We start from the raw sequence: 21,762 nt of genomic DNA, 5'->3' as shown, positions 1-21,762 counted from the left end.
TCTACTTCCTGTTTTCAAATAGAGAGCCAATATTTTATGGCACCATAAGTGAAACTGAACGGTTCCTAACGTTTCCTTACGTTGGTGTTATCTTACTTCTCTTCGAATTACTGTAGCAAACAGTAGAATAATGGAGAATTATAATTATTATCAAAGTGGTTTTAGTTGGGATCATGGAAAGGGTCATTTTCATCAAATACAAATATCATTTCTTAAATTATAAAACGTAGGATAATGAGGGAACTGTTCGAAACATAACCTCAGGGGGTTATGCCCGTTAAATTCCTTCTATTTCTTGAATGAATCACTTATATTGAAGACCTCCAGTGCCCTAGTTGAGCACGTTCATATCTCCAGTGATGCAAACACAGGTTTTTGTATTCCATCAAGAATTTTTCCTGTACTGTTTTAACTTGCCTTGGCGTGCAAGACTGTTGTTCCAAAACAACATTTTAGGTTTCACAATCATGACGTTTATCCATCCCAGTGGTTTTGGATCACATCACCAAGCTTGACCAGCTAGATTTCTGCACGCCATCAAGGCTTTTCTTGCTTGTCTAGCAGCCATCTCAGTATACATATTCCACATAACCTTGCTATCAAGAGCTATTCCCAGATATTTAACTTCAGACTACCACTATATGATGTCTCCATTTAGAGAGAGGGAGTTTTCATAGCTCAAACCTTTTCCAGGTTGATGGGATAAATGTGGTCTTGGTTGGGTTGATGCTTAGCCCTACAGAAAAACACCCCTTTGCATTAAATCGCATAGGATGCTCTCGAATTTTATTCTTACTATTTGAAGAATACTATTTCGTCGGCATAGCCTATACCAAAGAGGAACTTCTTTGCCTATACATTCAAAGCAAGCTCCGTAAACCTACGGAGCAGATCGTCCACAACTAGGCTCCAGAATTAAAGATATCACTCCTTCTGGAAGTGGTTTGGTTATCCACAGTTATTTTTCTTCTCATACGTCCATTTCATATTGGTTTTGTTTACTACTACTTTTTTCAGTGCCTCTTTGACCAATACATGTGTTGTGCCCCAGATATGTACAGGAAACTCGACAGGAAGGCACATAATGTTGCTATTTCTTTATGATTCAGATTTCTTGGGTTGACTTCGGTCAGCTAATACAGAGTAGTCTTTGTTGATAAGCTCACCTTGTAAGCATGCTGTCACTCGTAAAGTGGTGCATTCTCCGGATTCTCTGTTATTGTGTAGAATCCACTAGTTTCCAGTAGTAATGATGTTAAATGGGTCTGAAAGATCCAGGATAAGTCTCATCTTTCATCTTCTTTTGTTATGCAGGGTACTTTTGACATTCTCCATTTTCTTTTAAGAAAGAAGAAGAATCTCCTCCTTTTCTTACTACGTACTGAAAATATTTCATTCACTTCTGGTGATTTATATATGGTTGAAAGATGTTTATTGCCCATTACAACCGTTGTCTCCTCCATATTTTCATAGCAATATCACAAACTTCCTTACGTGGATTCTTGGTCTCTGTTGATGTATCAGGGGAGTGGGGACCCTACCTGGGAAATTTGCTTTGAGGATAAGAAAAAAAGATCGCACAATCCAAAACATGTCGAATAAAGTCGAACGTCACAAAAAATAAGGGATTTCTTTTTGCCCAACCTATTGTTGTAACTTCACATTTTAGCAATGCTTGTTTCAATAAAGACATAAATACTCGTATAAAAAACTGGACTAACAACTATGCTACATTTTTATACTTCTTTTTCAGTTTTGAGTAGCAGTCCACATGGTGGTGCTGGTGGCTCCTCACAGAATGTCTCAACAGTTAACTATTGCGGTGCTGAATTTTGTGTGGTGAACAGTGACAAAAATGGTAATTTACAACGACCACCTGATTCAGAAATTTATGAAATAATGACGATATACTTGGTTTGTATATTAGGAGCAGTTATTTTGATAGCTTTGGTTGTGGATCCATTGTCTAGGTGAGTAACCTCATCTATTTAAATTTTTTATTCTCGCGGATACTCTTTGGAATTTCAGATAATAAAAATTTTTGAGTATTTTCATACGATGATAACACCATGTCCCTACTAGGTTTTCGTTAGTTGAAGTGTTCCATTGATATATTTTCGTTTTTTGACGTATTTGTGTCGAAGTTGTATATTTGTCAATTCTTTAAATTATAGTCCATTCAAGAATGATTGACATCTCGAGTGGCTATGGAAAATCAAATTTAAGTTGGTAATAGTCCCAGAGTTAAGATTTTGTGTTGTGGAATTCAGATTAGTACTGTGAATAAACAGTGGTCTATAGACCCATTATATGTGAATCTATGCACTGACCAACAATAATTTGAATTTTGTACTGCTGTTTATGTTCTCAATTCAATCGCATAGATTGAAAACATAATTGTTTCAATTTTTAAAGCGGATTAATATGCTCTGAATTTGAATATTTCTTTTTTTCAAATATTTCTCTAGGTTATATTTATATATTCAAGTTCTGTGATTGAAACTACAGATAGTATTGAAGATCTTTTATGATCAGATATTAAGCTGCGTCTGGACTTTCAATGCCTACTGGGATGTCAATCATTTTTGAATGGACTATAGATATATCAGGCAGTGTGATCTGACCTAAATATGCGTCAGTCTACTCTGGTGAAAACAAGCCGAAGGAAATTGTAATAGTTGACATCAAATCTAAATATATCATCATAAGGTATGAGGTACCTCTGCATATAGTTTTATAGAAAATTTCGTTATGAACCATCAAACTCTAGAAAATACTAAAACAGATAATTTCTGTACTATAAAAATTGCTATTCCATAAAATAGGAAAAAAATTTTTAGCTGTTGCAAATGAGAACATTCATCTGAAAAAAAAAAACATTTCAATGATCTCAGAAATATAATCTTCATTGTGTATTATGGTAGATACGTGGAATATAAATATAAGAATACCATATCAATAGAGCAACATTACACAGAATAGTTTATTACTTCTAAGAATGTACAGAGATTAAACCTAATTATCGAACAATTAAACATCATTTCATGGATAATTTTCAGATTTATCTTGACACAAGCGTTGAAATCTGACGATCTAGTATATTAAGTAAAATGATGTAATTGAGTAATTACTCTGATAATTCCGATTAATATGACATAGGAAACATAGGTTCGCTAAAATCAGGGGTGTAGTCCAGTGGGAACTAGCTGTGATTGTCAAGGGAGTATAATGAGCGGAGAGAATTAGAAATGAATTGGTCAGAAGTAATTACGTATTGAGACTACAAAAAAGTTTACTTAAAAACATAGTTTGCATGATGGAAACAAAATATTAACATTATAGGGCATGTGAAGCAAGTTATATTGAGTAAATTAAAAGAATTTGGGAAGCGTAGAGAAGAAGAGGGAAAAAGTTGGGATAAGATAATAGTAGAAATACTGAAAAAAAGAGTAATGGGAGTAGCTACTGCCAGAAGAATGACAAAGAAACCTTATCTCTATATATGCTGTGCCACCACTGAACTATAGGTACTATCTGAAAGTTTCATCCTTGTGCACACAATATGTAATTACGTAAAATTAAAAATGCTACCGTCAAATTTAGTAGTCAACACCAAGCATGAAAAAATGCGATTCGCAAGCAATTTCATGAACTTGTTATACGAATAAGCATTAATAATGTGTTTGACGACCACGTAGCTATATAAGAACAATTCTGTACATGTTTAGGCATCGGCAAAATGAGATGATCTGTCTGCTAGTTCCAAGCCCCTTAAACTTTGAGGAAAAACTGTACCATAGGGTTCAGAGGATCTCTCCTCCCCTAAATATCAAACACAGGGTGGTATATTGAAAATTTCAAGCTTGCTTCTTGGCCAAGGTTTGACAATATGGGAATATTCATTGTTTGGCAAAATAAAAGGAATACACTGTTAGGTTAAGGTTTCGGTTGTGCGTCAAACGCATGCAGTGACTGCAGAATATGGCTTTTAGGTCAAAGTTGCATGCAGGGATAATCGAAAGCTACAAGCGTCCGGCGCACACACCGGATAGAGCACTATCCAAACCTTCTAAATGCACTCATTCTCCCTCCTTGCTCCCCCACTAGGTGCTTACCAAATAAGTATATCGGGTGGTCCAAAAGTCTGGAAACGGTGAATTTATTTGGCGCACTGGTGGAAATTCGAAATTTCGATACTGGTCTTTCGCCCAAAGAATCGAATTGTCCGATCAGATTTTGGGCCCGATGATGCCTTATACGAGATATGAGGACCAACTTTAAAATTTCAAATTCAAACCCATCTTTTCATTCCAGATTCGGATTTAGTGGAAAATTCTACATCCTTATTGGTTAAAACCAGAAATTTTTCCGTTCCATTCAGACGCCTATGAGTTTCAAATATTCAAATGGTTTACTTAAGGTCAGAATAAAGCATATCCCATCACACTTCAATTCAGCCCTGTAACAGCGAAAATCCTCAGTATCAGAATATCGGTATGTGATCAATTGAAATGAGCAGGGTTGCCAACAAAGGTGTGAAGAATAATGGCAGTTGTTTTTTTTTGATGGCACATCTTTTATATTATTGTTTTCGATTCAATTCTAAACATTTTTTATCAAACACATGTTAAACCTAAGGTCATTAGTTTCCTAAATATTTCGATCATTTACCTACTCTACGCAATAAATTTCGAGAGACCATCAAATAGGTTCACTTCAAACAAAAACGTATGACAAATAATGGCAAAACGGTTCTGTTTTTGAATAAGTGTCGAAATGCCCCGGCATTTACTGAATGACATCAGTCATACAAATTATTGCATTAATTACCATTATTCACACCTTTATGGGCGAGCCTATATATTTCAGTTTATCTCAGATATGTAGATTTTCAGCAGCAGTGTAATTTTTATAAGACATTTCTAGATATTTTGAAATAATCGACCGTTCGAGTAATTTTTTTAACCCTTTATGTATATATGCATAATATTCAACTTCAACGGTGAATTAGATATTTTTTTTTAATTAGTGTTTTTGGCTCATCCTTCGATATCAGCCATCTGATTAGCCATTAAAAATACTAGGGTTATACATACATAGGATTTCAACATTTTGGGATTCACGAGGATACAATACGCAGAGGTGCTCATCAAAGCGATTTTTTCTTCATACACTAACAAGACTGAGCAACGGACCAGAGGAAGGGAATAAAGGGACTGAATATAACATTCTGCCTATATAAGCAGATCACTATTCTTAACAATTTTATAGACTTCATAATATACCCTTGTGTTGTTGGTAGCCATTATGCTGCTGAGATTAAAAGGGTATTTGGTTTTAAGAATCGAACAAATATTTACAATTGTCGTCTCAAGATTGCGTCGGTTTTTGGAACACCTGAGAATGATATGCTCCAAATCTCCAATCTCTCCACAATCACATAGATTGTCAGTCTTTTTTCTGATTTGGTACAAATATTTGGGGCATATAGTATGACCACTTCTCAATCTTGATATAATTCGGATAAAATCTCTGGATTCTACCTCTTCATTGATTGAGCGAGTAAATTGTTTGTTATTGAACCAAGGGTGTTTCACCGGTGTAGGCTTGATTGATTTATAATGTTTAGCGTTTGTCTGAGTGTTGTAGATTTCCTCCCATTTTGCAATCATAGTAGTCTTTATGTGGGGTATAAGATCTCGAAAACTGGAAGACGTATGTGATATCTTGTGTTCGAAGAAGATTCATCAAATAAATGAAAAAAAATACTCTGAAATTCATTTCTATCATTAAAACCGTTTGTAAGAAAGATCTAAAAATAACATTTTTTATAGTTTTTCAACAGCCTGTATCTTCTGAACCGAGCTGATCTGGAAAAAATGATAAAGGAAAAAAGTGTTTCTTTTGACCTCAAGAATCTACTGTTAAAATATTTGAACGAGTCAAAGACTCACCCTATGTATATATTGCTGCGCAAGAAGAGATAGAAAGGAGGCGCTATTCAATTCAGAGCCGTTTGAAAGAGTGATGAAATTTTATGATTGCTATGCTAATAGGCGCCAGAGTGACCTAGTGTGTGACGACACCCGAGTTACCCCGAGTACTTCCGATCTCCTATTTCCTTCACATATTTTGTTGTTACTTCCATTGCATCAAAATTAACACGATGTCTGATTTAGCGATAAGACGAACCAACATAAAGATAGCCAACAAGAGTGCAAATGATTGCATTATTACTCAGTATATACCTATGTCCTACTACTAGGAAAACCAGATCTCCAGACATCGCCTTCAAACCTCCATCAAAATAGCGGAGGTTGAAGACCCCTGACATTCAAACTTCTCTTACGAGTAAAGAGAACGCAACCGAGCGAAAGATTGCCATCTCTAATAAGAGGATTTACCCGTCTGTTATTTGTCAGTTTTTCATTCGTACGGAGGTGTTTTTTTTTGCCGGGATGATTTAACGATTTAAGAATAGCCACCTGCCTGAGAGTTTATCTTTTTATCGCTTCGTTGATTGATTGTACACGAGAATTTTATAGACAAAAAGATGAGTAAAGTATGAAACCGGAATAATGATTATTATTGAGGAATACAGAAGTGGTATAAAGCTGCATGAATAATTATATCTATTACGGTTGGTAGGAGTCGATCTATCGAAGGATTAATCTATGCTTCAAATGTATAGGTACGTATTTAATACAAGGAATTCAAGAAATAGTCTAATGAATGTTATTTTTTATATTATTTTATAAGTGCTCTCGCATCTCATAGAAGTTTCTCAAGATTTCCAATACTCATAAAGGGTTATTCACACACGAATGCGCAAAAAGTATTCGAATTCTGAATAAAATAACGAAATAACATTCTCCTCAATAAATTCGATTTTCGGTCATCGATGCATGAAGTGTTCGTAATATTTTTTATCTTTGTAAAAAAGATCAAGTGAAGGGTAGGTACAGGGAAACAGCCATCGATGTCAATTTCCCTTATAGCTGAGAAACACGCGTTTTCAACTTCAAAATCCGTTCATATTATTTGATATATGACAAATTAAATACTATTGTTCTCGAAATGAACATTATCAATATTATTATACATAAAATGAGTGCATTACATGTAATAACTTGGATATTTTTCTTTCCGTATATCGATCGACATCGTTAGTTCTTTCCCTGCACGGTAAATCTTCGGAAGCGATTTAACGTATGACTGAGCTAGTTTCATGCCTGTTTTAATATACCATAATATACTACTTTTCATTCTGAATCGAATGGTGTCTCTAACTCATTTTCGGACAAAAATTGACATCAATGGTTCTTTTCCTGTACCTTTCAAGTGAGGAAAATTTATTCTCATCGTTCACTACTATAGTGATAGCAATAAATGATACTATTCCTTTCGATTATTCTCAAGATATCATCAATTCAATTTTGTCAAGAATATAATTGGGCAATGTGGAATATGACGACCAGTTGATCCCATACGATAGTATCATAACTCTCCTTTTTTCTAATCCTAGTTCAATATTTATTTCTTGTCTCATTCTTTTTATGAAACCTGGGTATATTCCCAACGAAGTAGAATCTGAAGAAATAATTTCATTCGACGAGACGACCATATATCAAAAATATATGTACAGTGTGGGCAAAATTGGTGATACCTGAACTACTAACTTTTTCAACTCATCAATATAGAAAACAATGCATGGCACATTACGGTCGTCTTTTTTCGAGAAACTTATAATGCCATCAACTGCATTCCTCTATCTTCTTTTGTTTTCGAGTTATGGGTCAAAATTAAAATTTCAACTTTGATCCTCATGTTGAAATGGAGCATTATACAGACAATTTTTTGACAGCAATCCAGTGGCGTACTATGATTTTTTCCAACAGGTATATTCGCTGAGCTATAAATAGAGATATATTCTTCTCATGAAAACAGTTTTTTAAAATGACTTAGAAAGAGGGCGATGTATGATATATTTCTGAAACGGGAAAAAATAGCGATTCTTTCTAAGACATTTTAAACCATTTTTTTTCATACGAAAAAACACAACTTTATGTTATAGCTCAGCAAATAAACCTGTTGGAAAAAATCATAGTACGCCACTGAATTGTTATCAGAAAAGAGTCTCCATAATAGTTTCATTTCAATATCCTAGCACAAACAGAAACGGAGATAATTTCAATTTTGGCCTATAACTCGAAAACAAAAAAAGTTTGTGGAATGTAGTTGATGCCATTATAAGATTCTCGAAAAAAGAAGACAATGCCATTCATTTTCCTCTATCTCGTTGGGTTAAAAAGTTGTAGTTCAGGTGTCATCAATTTTTTCCACCTTTTACGTAAAAATGGAGAGTGGTAGTATTTTTATTCCAAAAGCTTGAGATCGAGAGATAATTCACGAAAACTTCTACTGTTGAATATAACTGAATATACCTGAGCATATTTTTAAATGATAAAATTCAAATTGCAATAATTCTTTTCAAAGTATTTTGCTGAATCATTGGATGACATTTTTGAGGGCTTTTCGGTTATACAGGATGTTTTCTAATTGAGTGTCAATATTTATGGGTGTGATTTTTAGGCCCATTTTAAGAAAAAAACTTCATATGAACATATGTCCTAAACGTCTTACTTTTTGAGATACAGGGTGGTAAAATTTTCAAAAATAAATCATTTATTACCAATATCTACAATACCACTTCAAAAATTTTAATGAAATTTGTCATACATGTGTACTATGAATCAAGAGGCATTTTTTAATGTATCACTTTTTTCTTAATTTCCACCAGTGGCGTTCGTACATAATTTGACCTTCCTATTTTGGCAGACATTGATGGTACGCAACACTTGACTTTTTTCAATCCGATTCACGGTTTCCGCTTAAACAAATAAAAATAGTTTCTCTGCATGGTCATAACAATATCCTTAATACATACATTTGACAATATCACCATACAGAGACATACGTAGTTTTTTTTCAGATGAAACCGTTCGTAGGACTAAAAAAATTCAAGAGATCAAATTTGCTCATAGTTGAATACAGTCAGTGGCGTGCCACTGACTGTCAAAATAATATCACCCTGTATCTCAAAAGGTAAGACGTTTAGGACATATGTTCATATGGAGTTTTTTTCTTAAAATGGGCCCAAAAATCACCCCGATAAATATAAACATTCAATTAGGAAACACCCTGTATAAGGCTGGTGGGTGTACAATGCAGTTTGCGAAATATGTTGCAAAATATAAAATGTGTATGCTTTTTGGGAAATCTAGTAGACCGCTGTCGTGAAATCTGAGATATCTACAGAATAATTAAACACTATTTTTTTTTTCAAGACAATGTTATGAAACACAATTTTTTAATTTTCAAGACAATGAATAAGAAGCAATTTTATCCGTTGATGAAAGACTATTTTGTGACAGAAAAAAATACTGTTGAAGGCTTGATAAGCAAGCATTATGGGGACTCCGCATCAGGGAAATCAACTATTATGCTGAATTTGAATGCGGCCTTAAAAGCACCGATAATGCTGCCCAAAATCGGCAGTTCTTCCGGAAAATATAACAAATGTTCACAGAAAAGTTGTGTAGAATATCTTATACTGTGAAAATATGAGAAGGTAGGGTCGTTAAAATTTTACATCAAAATTTAGGCATGCCTAAGTTGGTTCCGAAGTGCGTGCCGCGTTTGCCGGACCAGAAACAACAACTCGTCAACAATTCAGACTGCTGATTTTTGGTGATGTCCAAGCGAATTGAAATGAAGTATATATCCACCACTACACTCCAGAATCAAAAAGATTGAAAGCTGAGTGAACAGCAGCCGGTGAAAAATTAAAGGGACATCTCTTGAAAGAGATAAAGTAAAAACCAAAAAAACGAATTCGTTTTTCTTAGTTGGACCGGAGACTTAGTGATGTGTTATGTGCATTGAAATCGAGCAGCTGTGAGAAAAAAATCAATTTCATTCTTGTAATCCTGAATCTTATTTCCCATATCAATCTAGACTACAAATGTTTCGCTTTGTTGAATTCGAAATCTATTGAATCGGTCATATTTCCGTTTTCATCTTGTAAACAACATAGTATTCCCATCCAATTATTTATAACCTCTGTTAGAACAAAAGGAGGATTAAGGTAATTATCGATGCTGTAATTATTGACCATATATCTTTATTCGGTATTCAACATTGAATTTATTCGTGTTTTTACCGACGACAAGTGAGATTTACACTTCTGTCAAGTAGCTTTGAAGTCGTCACTAAGAAACTCTGAGATAAAATTTCCATAAACAAACAATGTTTTGAAGAAATATATCGTTCATGACTCAGGGTCACACCATGTGAATTTATTGCGGAGTAAAAAAAATTATACTATTAATCATCACACTTTTACTAACTACTACACGTGTTCGGATTGAAACATAGGTCATTTAATCAGAATACCATCCAATATCCATATACAATATGGAATACAGAATATAGGGTGAATTTCGACATAAAAAACCATCTCTTTTCGAGCAATCTATGGAATCAAACGAGAATAGCCGGCCATACTCATACGTCCTTTTTCTGGGTTTGGTTGATTTTCACTGTACTTTCCGCATCCTCTCCATATCATATCCTTTCCGTCTACCTAAAATATTGTATAGGTAAGTAATGCGTAATGGATGTATGTGCATACATCCATATTCATACCACATTTTATCCAACTGCCAATTCCTACTATCACTTCCATATCCACACCAAATTCATACAACTTCCAATTCCCACTTTTCCTTCCATATCCTGTCCGTATCCTCGCCCTTCCATCTACGTAAAAAAATGTTGGTGTGATTGGGAGTATCATATTTATGGCAATTCATGCGTTTACAGAATAACATGCATGAATTGCCATAAATGTTATGTTGATCAAACTGAACAACATTTAAGGAACAGAATCAGATATGATTGCAACGAGGATAATAAAAATAAAGACTCAAAAACTGCTTTAGCCAATCAGCATTTTCAGGAGCATCAGTTTTTGATTTCGACAATGTCAAGATTTTGGATTTTAAGGACAACTGGTTGAAGCGCAATATTAGCGAAATGGTATTCATAAGACACCGTTTCATACTGGATGGCGCTCTGGGTAACTGTATAGTACCCAGTAGCACGTGCCAATATTGAATAAAGTTCCATCTATTCCAAACGTTCTCCATCGGAGCAAAATGCTATGTTGCTCTGATGAGGTCAAATAAGACCGAAACCATGGTCAGCATCTGCTTTTCTTCGATGGAGCCTTGACGATGGTATATTGGCTAGTTCAATTCAGATCGTAACACTTGTTGATATTCATATCGGCGGGTGGTATGCATCTGAATTTATCCTTATTATTGTATTCATTGCCTCCCTGTTTAGACGTGATCATTCTATTATTATGGTACTCATAAGGTTGAACGAGACAGATAATAATGGAGTGGACACTTACAATTTGAGTTTTATGTATGAGAACGTTTTAGAAATTTTCAAAACCAGAGAACGATAAGGGGATCGGTCTGGTATCTGATAGTGGGACATATGTATGTGGGTGGCACTGTGTACATAAATTCATTTGAATTCTGTCTCTTTCATTTGACAAAGATTTGACAAGAGAATAAGTTTCTCAATGTAAGCATAATTTGGCTTTGGTAAGTATGTCTGAGTGCGGATCGTGACTCTGCAATTGTCTATTTTATTATATATACATGTTGATTTATTTATTGTCCTCTGTGTGTGTTGTCGTTTTTTTTTTTGCACGATAATCTGTATTTTTTAGACCTGAAGCATTGGCTAAGATTTGCTGATTTTTTTACCTTCCTAGTTCCCATTAATGTACACTTACAATAGAAAAAAAACATTTTTCGAAAAATTTATTATCATTCCCTGTATAACTGAAAGCGCTAAAGCTTCAAGAATATTTTAGCTTATTAGGTGATGTTGAACAATATCATAATCCCAATTTCGAGATTCCAGATAGGTCCAGTTCTCCAGAAACGTCTAATACGCTCTCGAACTCGGTACACCGTACACCCTGTATATCAGACATCATCGAACATATATTCAATGTAATTAAATTAATATTGAAGCTGTGTTTTGACGTTGAACTGTGTTCAAAAATATTTTCAGAAGAATTCTGCGTGACGCCGCTAGTGCCCAAAATGAACAGTTTTGAAAGCTTCATATCCCTATATTATGATGAACTATGCAAGAATCTGGTCAACGTTGCAACGCTAAAATACGTATCTTTCAAAGCCTACGAAATATTTTTGAAAAATGTTGACTCTAAAATACACCTTATGTTTCATCTGAATCTAAACGACTTATATTTTAGCTGAATGTTCCCACAATCAGAAATGTTATGAATGAACAGGATGACCAAAAAATTTCCTTCTATTGGGAGATTGCAAGATGATTTTTGTTGAAGAATTCAATGTATTTTTGTAATTATCCATTAATTGTGAGATGCTCAATCCCTACCAATGCATCAGATGCATTTCATCTTTGGGTTGTTTTTTTTTTTTATTCAACAACTGATGTAACGTCTTCAACCTCTAGCTAAATAAGATAACATGATTCACATCAAGGATTTGGTCAGCTTTTCTTGTACGTATCAGCTCCAACAGTAACTCCTTCACATTCAATGGACAAACTGAAAGTGTTGTAATAATAAATGAAGATTATGTTATTGAGAGCTTTCAATCAATTTCCTTTATTTTTGGAATTAGGTGCCAATAAACATCCTTATGCAAGGCTATCATCTATTTGGCCATCTATGTGTTTTCTTTGCTTTTTGGGATAAACACCTGTTTGTTTAATATATTATTATTTATTTGCACACAAGTATCGAGAACTTTTTATCCTTGTTCTGCATGCTGCTGCACATTTTCCATTTATTGTAGCATAATTTCTGGTTTTCGTTGAACTCGTTCAGGTTTCAATAGAGTTTTGTAGCTTCTCAGGGGGTCTCTGCTGAGTAAGAGGAATAATAGAAAAAAAATTACAGGTAATGAATTAAGCCGATTACAATATAAGAAATGTTGGACCCACATTAGGTTGGAAAAATTATAATTTTCCCTCAGTTTCATAACTGCTAACACAAGCTTCCAACAAATATGTAATAAATTCAAATTCCAGGAAGGTTTATTTACGAAAATTACTAAATTACCAATATCTAGGTTAAAATCACTAAATACATTTGTTTTTGACATTTGACATTACTTGCCAGCGCCAACTGGCCTATTGGCAGTTTCTTGCGGAGACTTTTTGGCCCAAAAAGCCCCGAAGTTTGTTCTCCTTCTCTCTACCCTCCATAAGTAGAACGTACAACAAAGCGCTGATTTAAAACCCAAAAATGTTTTGACAAGCGTCATAATCTCATATTTTCGTACTATACAGTGTGGAATGTGTCAAATTTCCATGGCCAACCGAGTACTTTTATAAAAGTTAATGGAATATATGTGCGAACCGTACGCTTCAACGTTTTAACGTTAACCGAGAGTCTCTTTGCCGCGTACACAATGAAAACATTTTTCTTAATAATAATAATATTTTTCTCAATAATATTTCTCCTCCGTGTGGTTCGTAACGAGCATAGACATAGAGATTGGCTATTTTATAGAAAGAGAGAAATGTACGTCGGTCCATTACTTGTCTCTTTTGTGTTCACATAGAGGTGAGTCCGGACCAATCAAAATTCTGGAAAAAGACAACTGCATGCCCGATGTTCAGTTTCTCTCTGTCACTTTTTTTGACCGTATTTCATGCATAGATAGAAAGGGAAGGCACATGGAACCATCAAACCATCTCTTTGCTGCAACGTACGTTGCAGACGTCTGACAGAATTGGATTCTTATATTCAGGATTAGTTCGCCAGTGAGCATCTGGATGCATAGAAAATTTATCATTTCTGTGACCCGAAGGGGAATGGCACCATGTGGATTTTCTGTTGATTGGACCTCACACCATATTCTCAATGTGGAATTTTCGATATCTACAATTGTTTATGGCATTATATAATATTTCCATAAATGACGGATATAATATATTTAATCAACAAAGAAACAAATATTAATGGCTCAGAGTTGTGAAGAATAGGCTCTACTGAACAGTTATAAAAATGTGACATGGTGTCCTCCAACTCCGGGATGCAGATTTTATTCGGTGATAAACAGATCATCTTCTGTCGTTCAACCTGATTGTAATTAATTCTAGACCGCTTCTGAATTCCGCAAAACTTCAGTTGAATATCGAAAAACGATAAATTTATGCAAATGCCCGTTTTGGATACAGCAACGGCATCTGAAACTGAATTTTAAATATTAGTCGGAAATTCCTATATCGAACGTCCTTGGCTTGTCGCAGTCCATAATTCATGAGATGATCAAAGATGCATCATCGATTTATTGGTTATAAATAAAGCACTTGAAAGTGAATAGCTGAATTCAAGCCAATCTAAATTTTGGTGACATATTTCATATGTTTCAACTGCCACATTGAAGAGGAAGTGCAGAGATACCAGGATTATTTGTCATACGGTTCATCGCTACATTGCCGACTTTCGGTTTATTTTTGTTTTCGTTTCTAACCCTTTGAAATCAAGCAAAAAAAAGAATTCTTAGACAAGGTGAGTCTTTGACTCGTACAAATATTTTAACAGTATCTTCTTGAGGTCAAGAGAAAAAAATTTTTTCCTACACCATTTTTCCGATTCTGCCTTGATAAAAATATATAGCTATATTTTAATAAAACATAATAACTAGCTAAATCTGTGTCACTACAAATCTGTGGATCTTTTAAACAGAGTTGTATTCAAAAGCACCCAATTTTGCAGATTTCACTGCACTACTTTTTAATTTTTGAACATCAAATTACTCCTAAAAGGCACTGTATACGAGAAAGTATAAAGCATACTCTTATTTTACAGAACGTTCAAATATTCATCAGATAGCGACCAACTCAGTTTCAAGAGTAGGTTTCTTAGTAATTGGCCGGAAAGAGTTTGCGACCAATTTCAGATGATAATTATTGCGGATATTGAGCATCTGAACTGGTGAAAATGTTTTCCCCTACGGGATTAAGAAGGAATCTGGCGATTCTCCACTAGCCTGGTAGCAGAAAGGGGGTTCCAAAGGGAAGGAAAACAAGGACTAACCTTCCTTCTGTACCGGCTTCGTGGTTCTAACCTCGGTGATATAGTTGACACAAGGCACACTTCAAAGTTGCTCAATATCACCAATATATAGATGATTTCTGAGATGATAAAAAGATGAAATGGTGCTATAAATGAGGCGATATAATAGAGGAGTACTTTATTTTTTCGTAGCGCACGGCTACCATACGGTTTCGATTGTTATCGTTATTGACAGACGACGAAGTTTCTCTTTCTTCCGCATAACGTCAGGAGCGACTTGGTCAACAAACGCCTGACAAACCGGAGTCAGGCATCCCAATTCACGATCGAACACTTAGAATATTAGGTATTATGATACATAAGGGTCATAATGAGAAAATTAAAGTTCGAAAAAGATTCATCAAATAAATAAAAAACTATATTCCGAAATTCCTTTTATTCGATAGAACCGTTTGTCAGAAACTAAAAAATAAACCATAAAGCCATCAAAAATAACATTCTTAATGGTTTTTCGATAGCCTGTATCTTTTAAACCGAGCCGATTCGGAAAAAATGGTAAAAAAAATAGTGTTTCTTTTGACCTCAAGAATCTACTGTTGAAATATTTGTACGAGATAAAGACTAATGCTGTATATTTGGTGGAAATAATTCTTCTTCTTGTCCTCTTTGAGACGTGCTTGGTTGCTAAGACCATCTACACAACTTTAATTTCGTCAGCTTATTAGCAATGTCATTAAGAATAAGCTGACTCAGCTTCTGACATTGATAATACTCAACAGGGTTTTCTGAATTTGTGCAAATGCTAGCTAACTTCCTTCTTTCTGGGTTTGCTACCTACATAAGTCTTCTCTTCTTTATCTTTAGGGCATTATTAGAAAAAAAAGATGAAAGTTCATGTGAATTATAAGATATCTAGCTTCGTCTCAGAAACTCAAACCTCATTCGAATTCCGCTCACAATGTTGTCGAAGATGTTCAAACAGAAAATACTTGTTTTCAACAATTAGTGCGACTGTGCCATGTTCAATATAACACTCACCTGCAATTCCTCTCTTGTACGGACGGACATATTTGGCGTAGCTCCACGGACCACGAGATAAAAATAGAAATTCTTTGCAATGAAGATACATTAGTTGCTTTTTTCTCCATTTTGTGCAGTGATACACCTGTGCAACCAGACAAGAAGTTATTCGGCATATATAGGTAGAGTATGGTCAGGTTCACAAGGCAATGGGAAAAATATCGGGAAAAAGCAATGTTGTTGAAATAGCATAACAGGCGGAGAAGTTACATGTTTTCGAGAGATCGCATAAATACTTATTTCATTTTAGATACACAGAGGATGTTATTAATGGGAAGTACAATCTGCAGTGGTACCTACTACGATCGATCGACTATCTATCTACAGCTTATCGATGTCGGACTCGATAACGCGTTGTCGGCAATCTGATTATACCAGACAATTTTCGTGTCAAAAAGATGTTCATACAGAGGAAACCGATCATATGTGGTAATGTGGTACAAATTACCACTTACTCGACGTAGGTAGGGAAAAAAGGGAAAAACGGGATTACTGTCGAGTCCTGCGCTTGTCGTGAGCTTATGATACGTACTCTGATCTAATTACATCGCATAAAAATATTATACTATAGATTGTAATGAATTCATAATACTTTTGGTATTCATAAAAACGTTAATACGGTAAATAAATCTGAAATAAAGATGTAATTTTTCTTCATTCATTCGTACTAGAACAATAAGAAGACCAAAGCTTCTACACATGTTTTCAAAGAATTCTCATCTTACGAAAAAACATATTTTTTATATACCTTTTCGCATATTCTTCGACCGAGTTTGGGCTATTAAAAGTTGAGATGAAATAGAGAGCAATATTCATTTATCTTTTCATCTACTCAATGATATATTGGAATAATTTGAATTTTAGGTAGGTGTTTACTTTTTCTTCTATAGGGATGTCGAACCTTTGGTACATATTGATTTTATTTCCTTCAACTCTGTAATAGTGTAATAGGTAGTTATCTGCTGACCAACAATATTGCATTCATTGGGGTTCTGTATTTGCCAACATATAAAGAAAAAAGATGTACGACTTAGGCCCGTAAGATTAATGGTAGTTTAAACCAAGAATGAGGGTTTAAACTTTGGATAACGATTATTTCTTAAGATCAAACATAGTTAAGCCATCAAGGATAGTTTAAACTATCGATTAGTTTAAACCTTCGGGACGGTAGGTTTAAACCATCCAAAAGGGATTAAACCCTATATATTCTACGAAACTATTTTCTACCTGCTTCTATGAAGTTTTTTGAAGTTTCTTGTTTGTTTTGATTCAAGAAATTGTGTCTAGGTTTGTGTTGCCGGTTAGAGAATTATTGAGTTCAATGTTTGAAAATGAACATGTAATCAGAATATGATAGTGATTCGGATTCAGATATTGAAATCTCGCACGAGTTGAATGATTTCAATAGGTATCATGATGGACCATATATTATCCGTGATCGAGAAAATCATTGGGATGATATCGAATTCATTCGATCTCCAAAACTTCTGCAAAAGCAATTTTGCGTGAGATTGAGAAAAAAATAAGCCACCCCACCTGAAATATCAACATTCAATTTCATATTTTGTCTCACTTGCAATCCATCTTCTGAATTGCTATGTTCAAAAGCAATTCCTTATTTCCACTTCGAAATTTGCCTTTCGTTAGATACCTACTAAATATAGATATTTTCAGAAACGAAGCACTGAATGCTATGTATGAACCATAGGTTTTACCTCACACATAATAATATAACAATAATAATGCAGATACAAAGATCACAACAAAACACAATAAATCAATAAATTGTACGCTGCAGTCTGACAGAAGCACTGATCCAAAGATCAACACAGAAAACTAAGAAATGACAACCAATGAGTCACAATTAGTTCAAATAGCCAACTATTTTGGCAACTGCACAGGATTAGTTAATCTCTTCTCATTTTATACTTGATCTTAACTAAGATGTCTAAAACTATGGTGTATTCACTGATTCGATTTTGTTTTTAATTTCGTGGGGATATGGGATCAGTTTCGTTTTTCCCACTGTAGGTAGCGCTGTTTAGAATTTGACAGAGCATTGTCATTTGATATTTGAAAATAATTTGAATACTTTCCTACGACGTACGAATATGTTGTATTTATAAGCGATTATTGGTGTGTGAAAATATATTAGTTTCGAGAAAGGGGTGTAGAACATTCATTTATTCAACATGTCGTTCAGTAAGTTCAGTTTTCTGTATGGACAATCAAGAGCTACAGCTAAGAATTCGGTGTTGTTGGAATTTGAAGCAGAACCAAATCAGATGAACGAACATTCGGGACCGATATATCTAAGTTTCATGGAAACTTCAGCAATATTTCCAAGAAACTGTATTGGAAATACGTAATGTGGATTGTGATCATGTATTGAGAATCATAAATACATAAATCTATAATCTATTCGAGTCTGTTACTTCAAATATTCTTCCTGAGTAGATATAGTGAAAATTCCCTTTCCGTCAACTGAATATATTGGGCATTTGACCAATCAACTGTGTTTCATTAAAATCATATTGAATTACCCCCCTCACGAATGTCAAACGGAAATCATCTTGAAGAAGATCAGTAAATCCTCCTTCGAACCCTTATTCGATAGTGTTGAAATATTGACAGATTTAACAAGTTACTCACTAGACAAGTAAGTCCCCATTCTGTTGTTGTAAGGGGATCACATATCTATTTCCTTTTTCCTTTTGTAGAACTCCTGAAGATGCCCTAACAAGGCGAAACATGTAGAGTAGATATTAAATAAAAAGAGTCCATTAAGTACAAGTAGTTTATTATATTATATTGACAGATTTGTTTTTACAACGAAAATTGAACTGTAAAGCATAAATATTCCTTAACAGCTGACAAAATGGACGAGTTCATATTTTGAACTCGTTGATCGACATTCGATATCAACGCAAAACCGGCAAAACAAAATAAAACGAGAGAGTATCATTGGACTTCCTTTGGTAAAACAAGGATAGATCGAAGCAAATGACATGGTGGCGCCGCCACGAAACTGATACCATATCCCCGATTTTCTGAAATGTTGATGCTTGCAAAAAGTAACAAGTGCACACACCAGTGTTTTAGACATCTTAATCTTAACACGACGGTTTAAACCATAGATCAACTTTAATCGGAGATTTCTTAATCGGAAGTTTAAACTACGATTAATCTTACGGGCCCTTACACTCCAATACGATATTGGTGATCTAACACTATATTATATATTTCACCATGAGTAATGTTCAAAATATAGACTTACTCCTAATGTATAACCTTCATATCGAAATTATAAGAGTTATAGTGATGAGATAAAGATTTTTAGATAAATATACAGGGTTATTCACTGCGATGGCTATGGACGTCATGGGGACTAATCAAAATTTTGTGTTGAAAATTTGCTTGCGACTTTCGACAATGAATTGATACCCGAAATATTTTCGGACCTTTACTGCTCCGATTATACAAGAAATAACCTACTACGTACTTATTACCAAATGACAGATCCAGTATATTTCTGCATAGTTAGATAGCTGGTTTGATGTCAGTTTCAACAGTATGCCATATCTTCACCCTTTTCGAGTTTTTCATTACAAAGTATTACAACACACTTTGCTGTTTAAACCTATAATATACGGAGTGTTTATAAAAAGGGGAGGTTACCTAAATAAACCTTCTAGCTAAAATGCAGAGATAAATTACTAAAATGGAAACTTTCAGATCTATCAAAGAAAAACATGATACAAGGGAAAAAAGCCATTTTGAGCTAATTGATTATTTTGTGACTTCCGAAAACCATAGAAGAAAAATAAAATGAGCGGTCGGGATTGTTGAGAATTAATCAAAAATTCATGAAATGTCAAAATAATTCATCGAAACATCGAATTTTAGTGTATTTATATGGTTTTCGGAAGTCACAGAATAATCAAGCAGTTCGAATTGAGTGTTTTTCATTATTTGACGTTTCTTTTGATAACTCTTAGACTTTTCATTTGACATATAGGGTTTACTTGGGTAACCCCTCTTTTATCTCTACATAGAATTGACCAAAACAATTAATGAAAACTATAAAGATGGTACATAATTTGAAAATTTTGAGATTTGATGACTTTGATGATCTTCTCATAAACAGCCTATATGTTATAGGTCCAAACAGCAGAATCCATAATATAAAAATCGAAAATGGTGAAGATTCTTTGGAATAAACTTCCTCAGCAAAAGTATTCCAAAAAAGTGTTTCGTTTTTTTACCGGCCAGTTTTTCTTAAACCGAGCCGATTCGGAATAAAATGGTAAAGAAAAAAAGACTCTACTACCAAAATATTGCTACGAGTCAAAGACTCACCCTGTATATAAGTTACAAAATGGCGCAGGCGCCAGTGTTAAACGTATATTCAACCATGATGATGATCTTATTTTTAGTTTTATGATTAGACATCGGAAATTAATTCAATAATTGATAACTTTTTGTACCACGTAATTATTTCTTCAATGGAGGAACAGACTTCTAATACGCATTCTGTCCATATTTGGAACATTTCAAAAAAATATGTTACATGAAAAGCCTTCGGACAATCATTACGTTGAATGTCCATATGCAATGGGCAAATAAAGAGCAGTTGGTCCTTGTATAGTGGACTAACTGACATGTAATTCTCGTCGCCTGTTAAGATGAAGCCAATTTTCTCACACAATCATGATGAAAATGATGTCCAAATTGATCAAGGCAATATTGAAGAAAAAGAACATGATATCTCTGAAAGAGATGACGCCTATAACAGTGAGAAAATGAGTTATTATAATTCTTTTCAAAATATAATATGATTTGAATGAATTTGAAATTTGAAAGAACACTTTAGTATCTCAATAATTTCTTCTAATTTTGACAGAAACCAATTACGAAAAGTTAAATATTTCTGACGATGAAAAGATACTTGCTTCCATAGTAACGAAGTGAAAAATTAATCATTTCCCTCACTAGAAGACTTAAAAACAATATGTCATTTTCAATTTGAATTCACAGTCACATCCTATTCAAAAGTAGAAAAAAAATTGTGTACACACTATTTTTCTTATTCGGGTATTTTTCGTACGATCATAACGAAAAAATAATGCTACTCCCAACTGTTTGCACAAATAACTATTGTTTTTGGTGGAATGTATCTTACCAAACAAAATTCATTTTATCTTGCAATTTCTTATAGAAAATAAGAAATATAAATTTTCTACATATACGATAGGTGCAATATTCACATGTTTTTTTGAATTTCTTGGGTGAATTTGTTTTCAATAAATTAACTCAACATGGGAAAAAATTTATTCAATTGTGAAAGTTACAAATGATAGACAGAATGCATAGGGCAAGTCAGCTCTCAATTGATGCTTGTAATCCTTCAATTTACGTCAAGATTCAAGGATATCGCAAATTCCTTGGAATTTGGTAGGTACTGTAACTATTAATAGGTCGGTAGAATATAGAATCGGTTCGAATTTTAAGTTCATGTGTGC

The 21,762-nt window shown here is 34.2% G+C and overlaps 1 protein-coding gene across 3 annotated transcripts in view; it reads left to right on the top strand.

Annotated features, from left to right (window-relative positions):
* Window positions 1-21,762, top strand: part of LOC123309380 (UNC93-like protein) — a 225,384-nt gene that overhangs the window by 184,697 nt on the left and 18,925 nt on the right. For all 3 annotated transcript variants that reach the window (XM_044892480.1, XM_044892489.1, XM_044892473.1), the window contains one exon: window positions 1,754-1,970. In XM_044892480.1, the coding sequence (XP_044748415.1) occupies window positions 1,754-1,970 (217 nt within the window). The remainder of the gene's footprint in view (window positions 1-1,753; window positions 1,971-21,762) is intronic.

The sequence above is a fragment of the Coccinella septempunctata genome, chromosome 1, assembly GCF_907165205.1.
Source record: "Coccinella septempunctata chromosome 1, icCocSept1.1, whole genome shotgun sequence".
Taxonomy (NCBI): domain Eukaryota; kingdom Metazoa; phylum Arthropoda; class Insecta; order Coleoptera; family Coccinellidae; genus Coccinella; species Coccinella septempunctata.
Note: the sequence above shows the minus strand (reverse complement) of the source record. Positions and strands in the feature narration are given on the sequence as shown.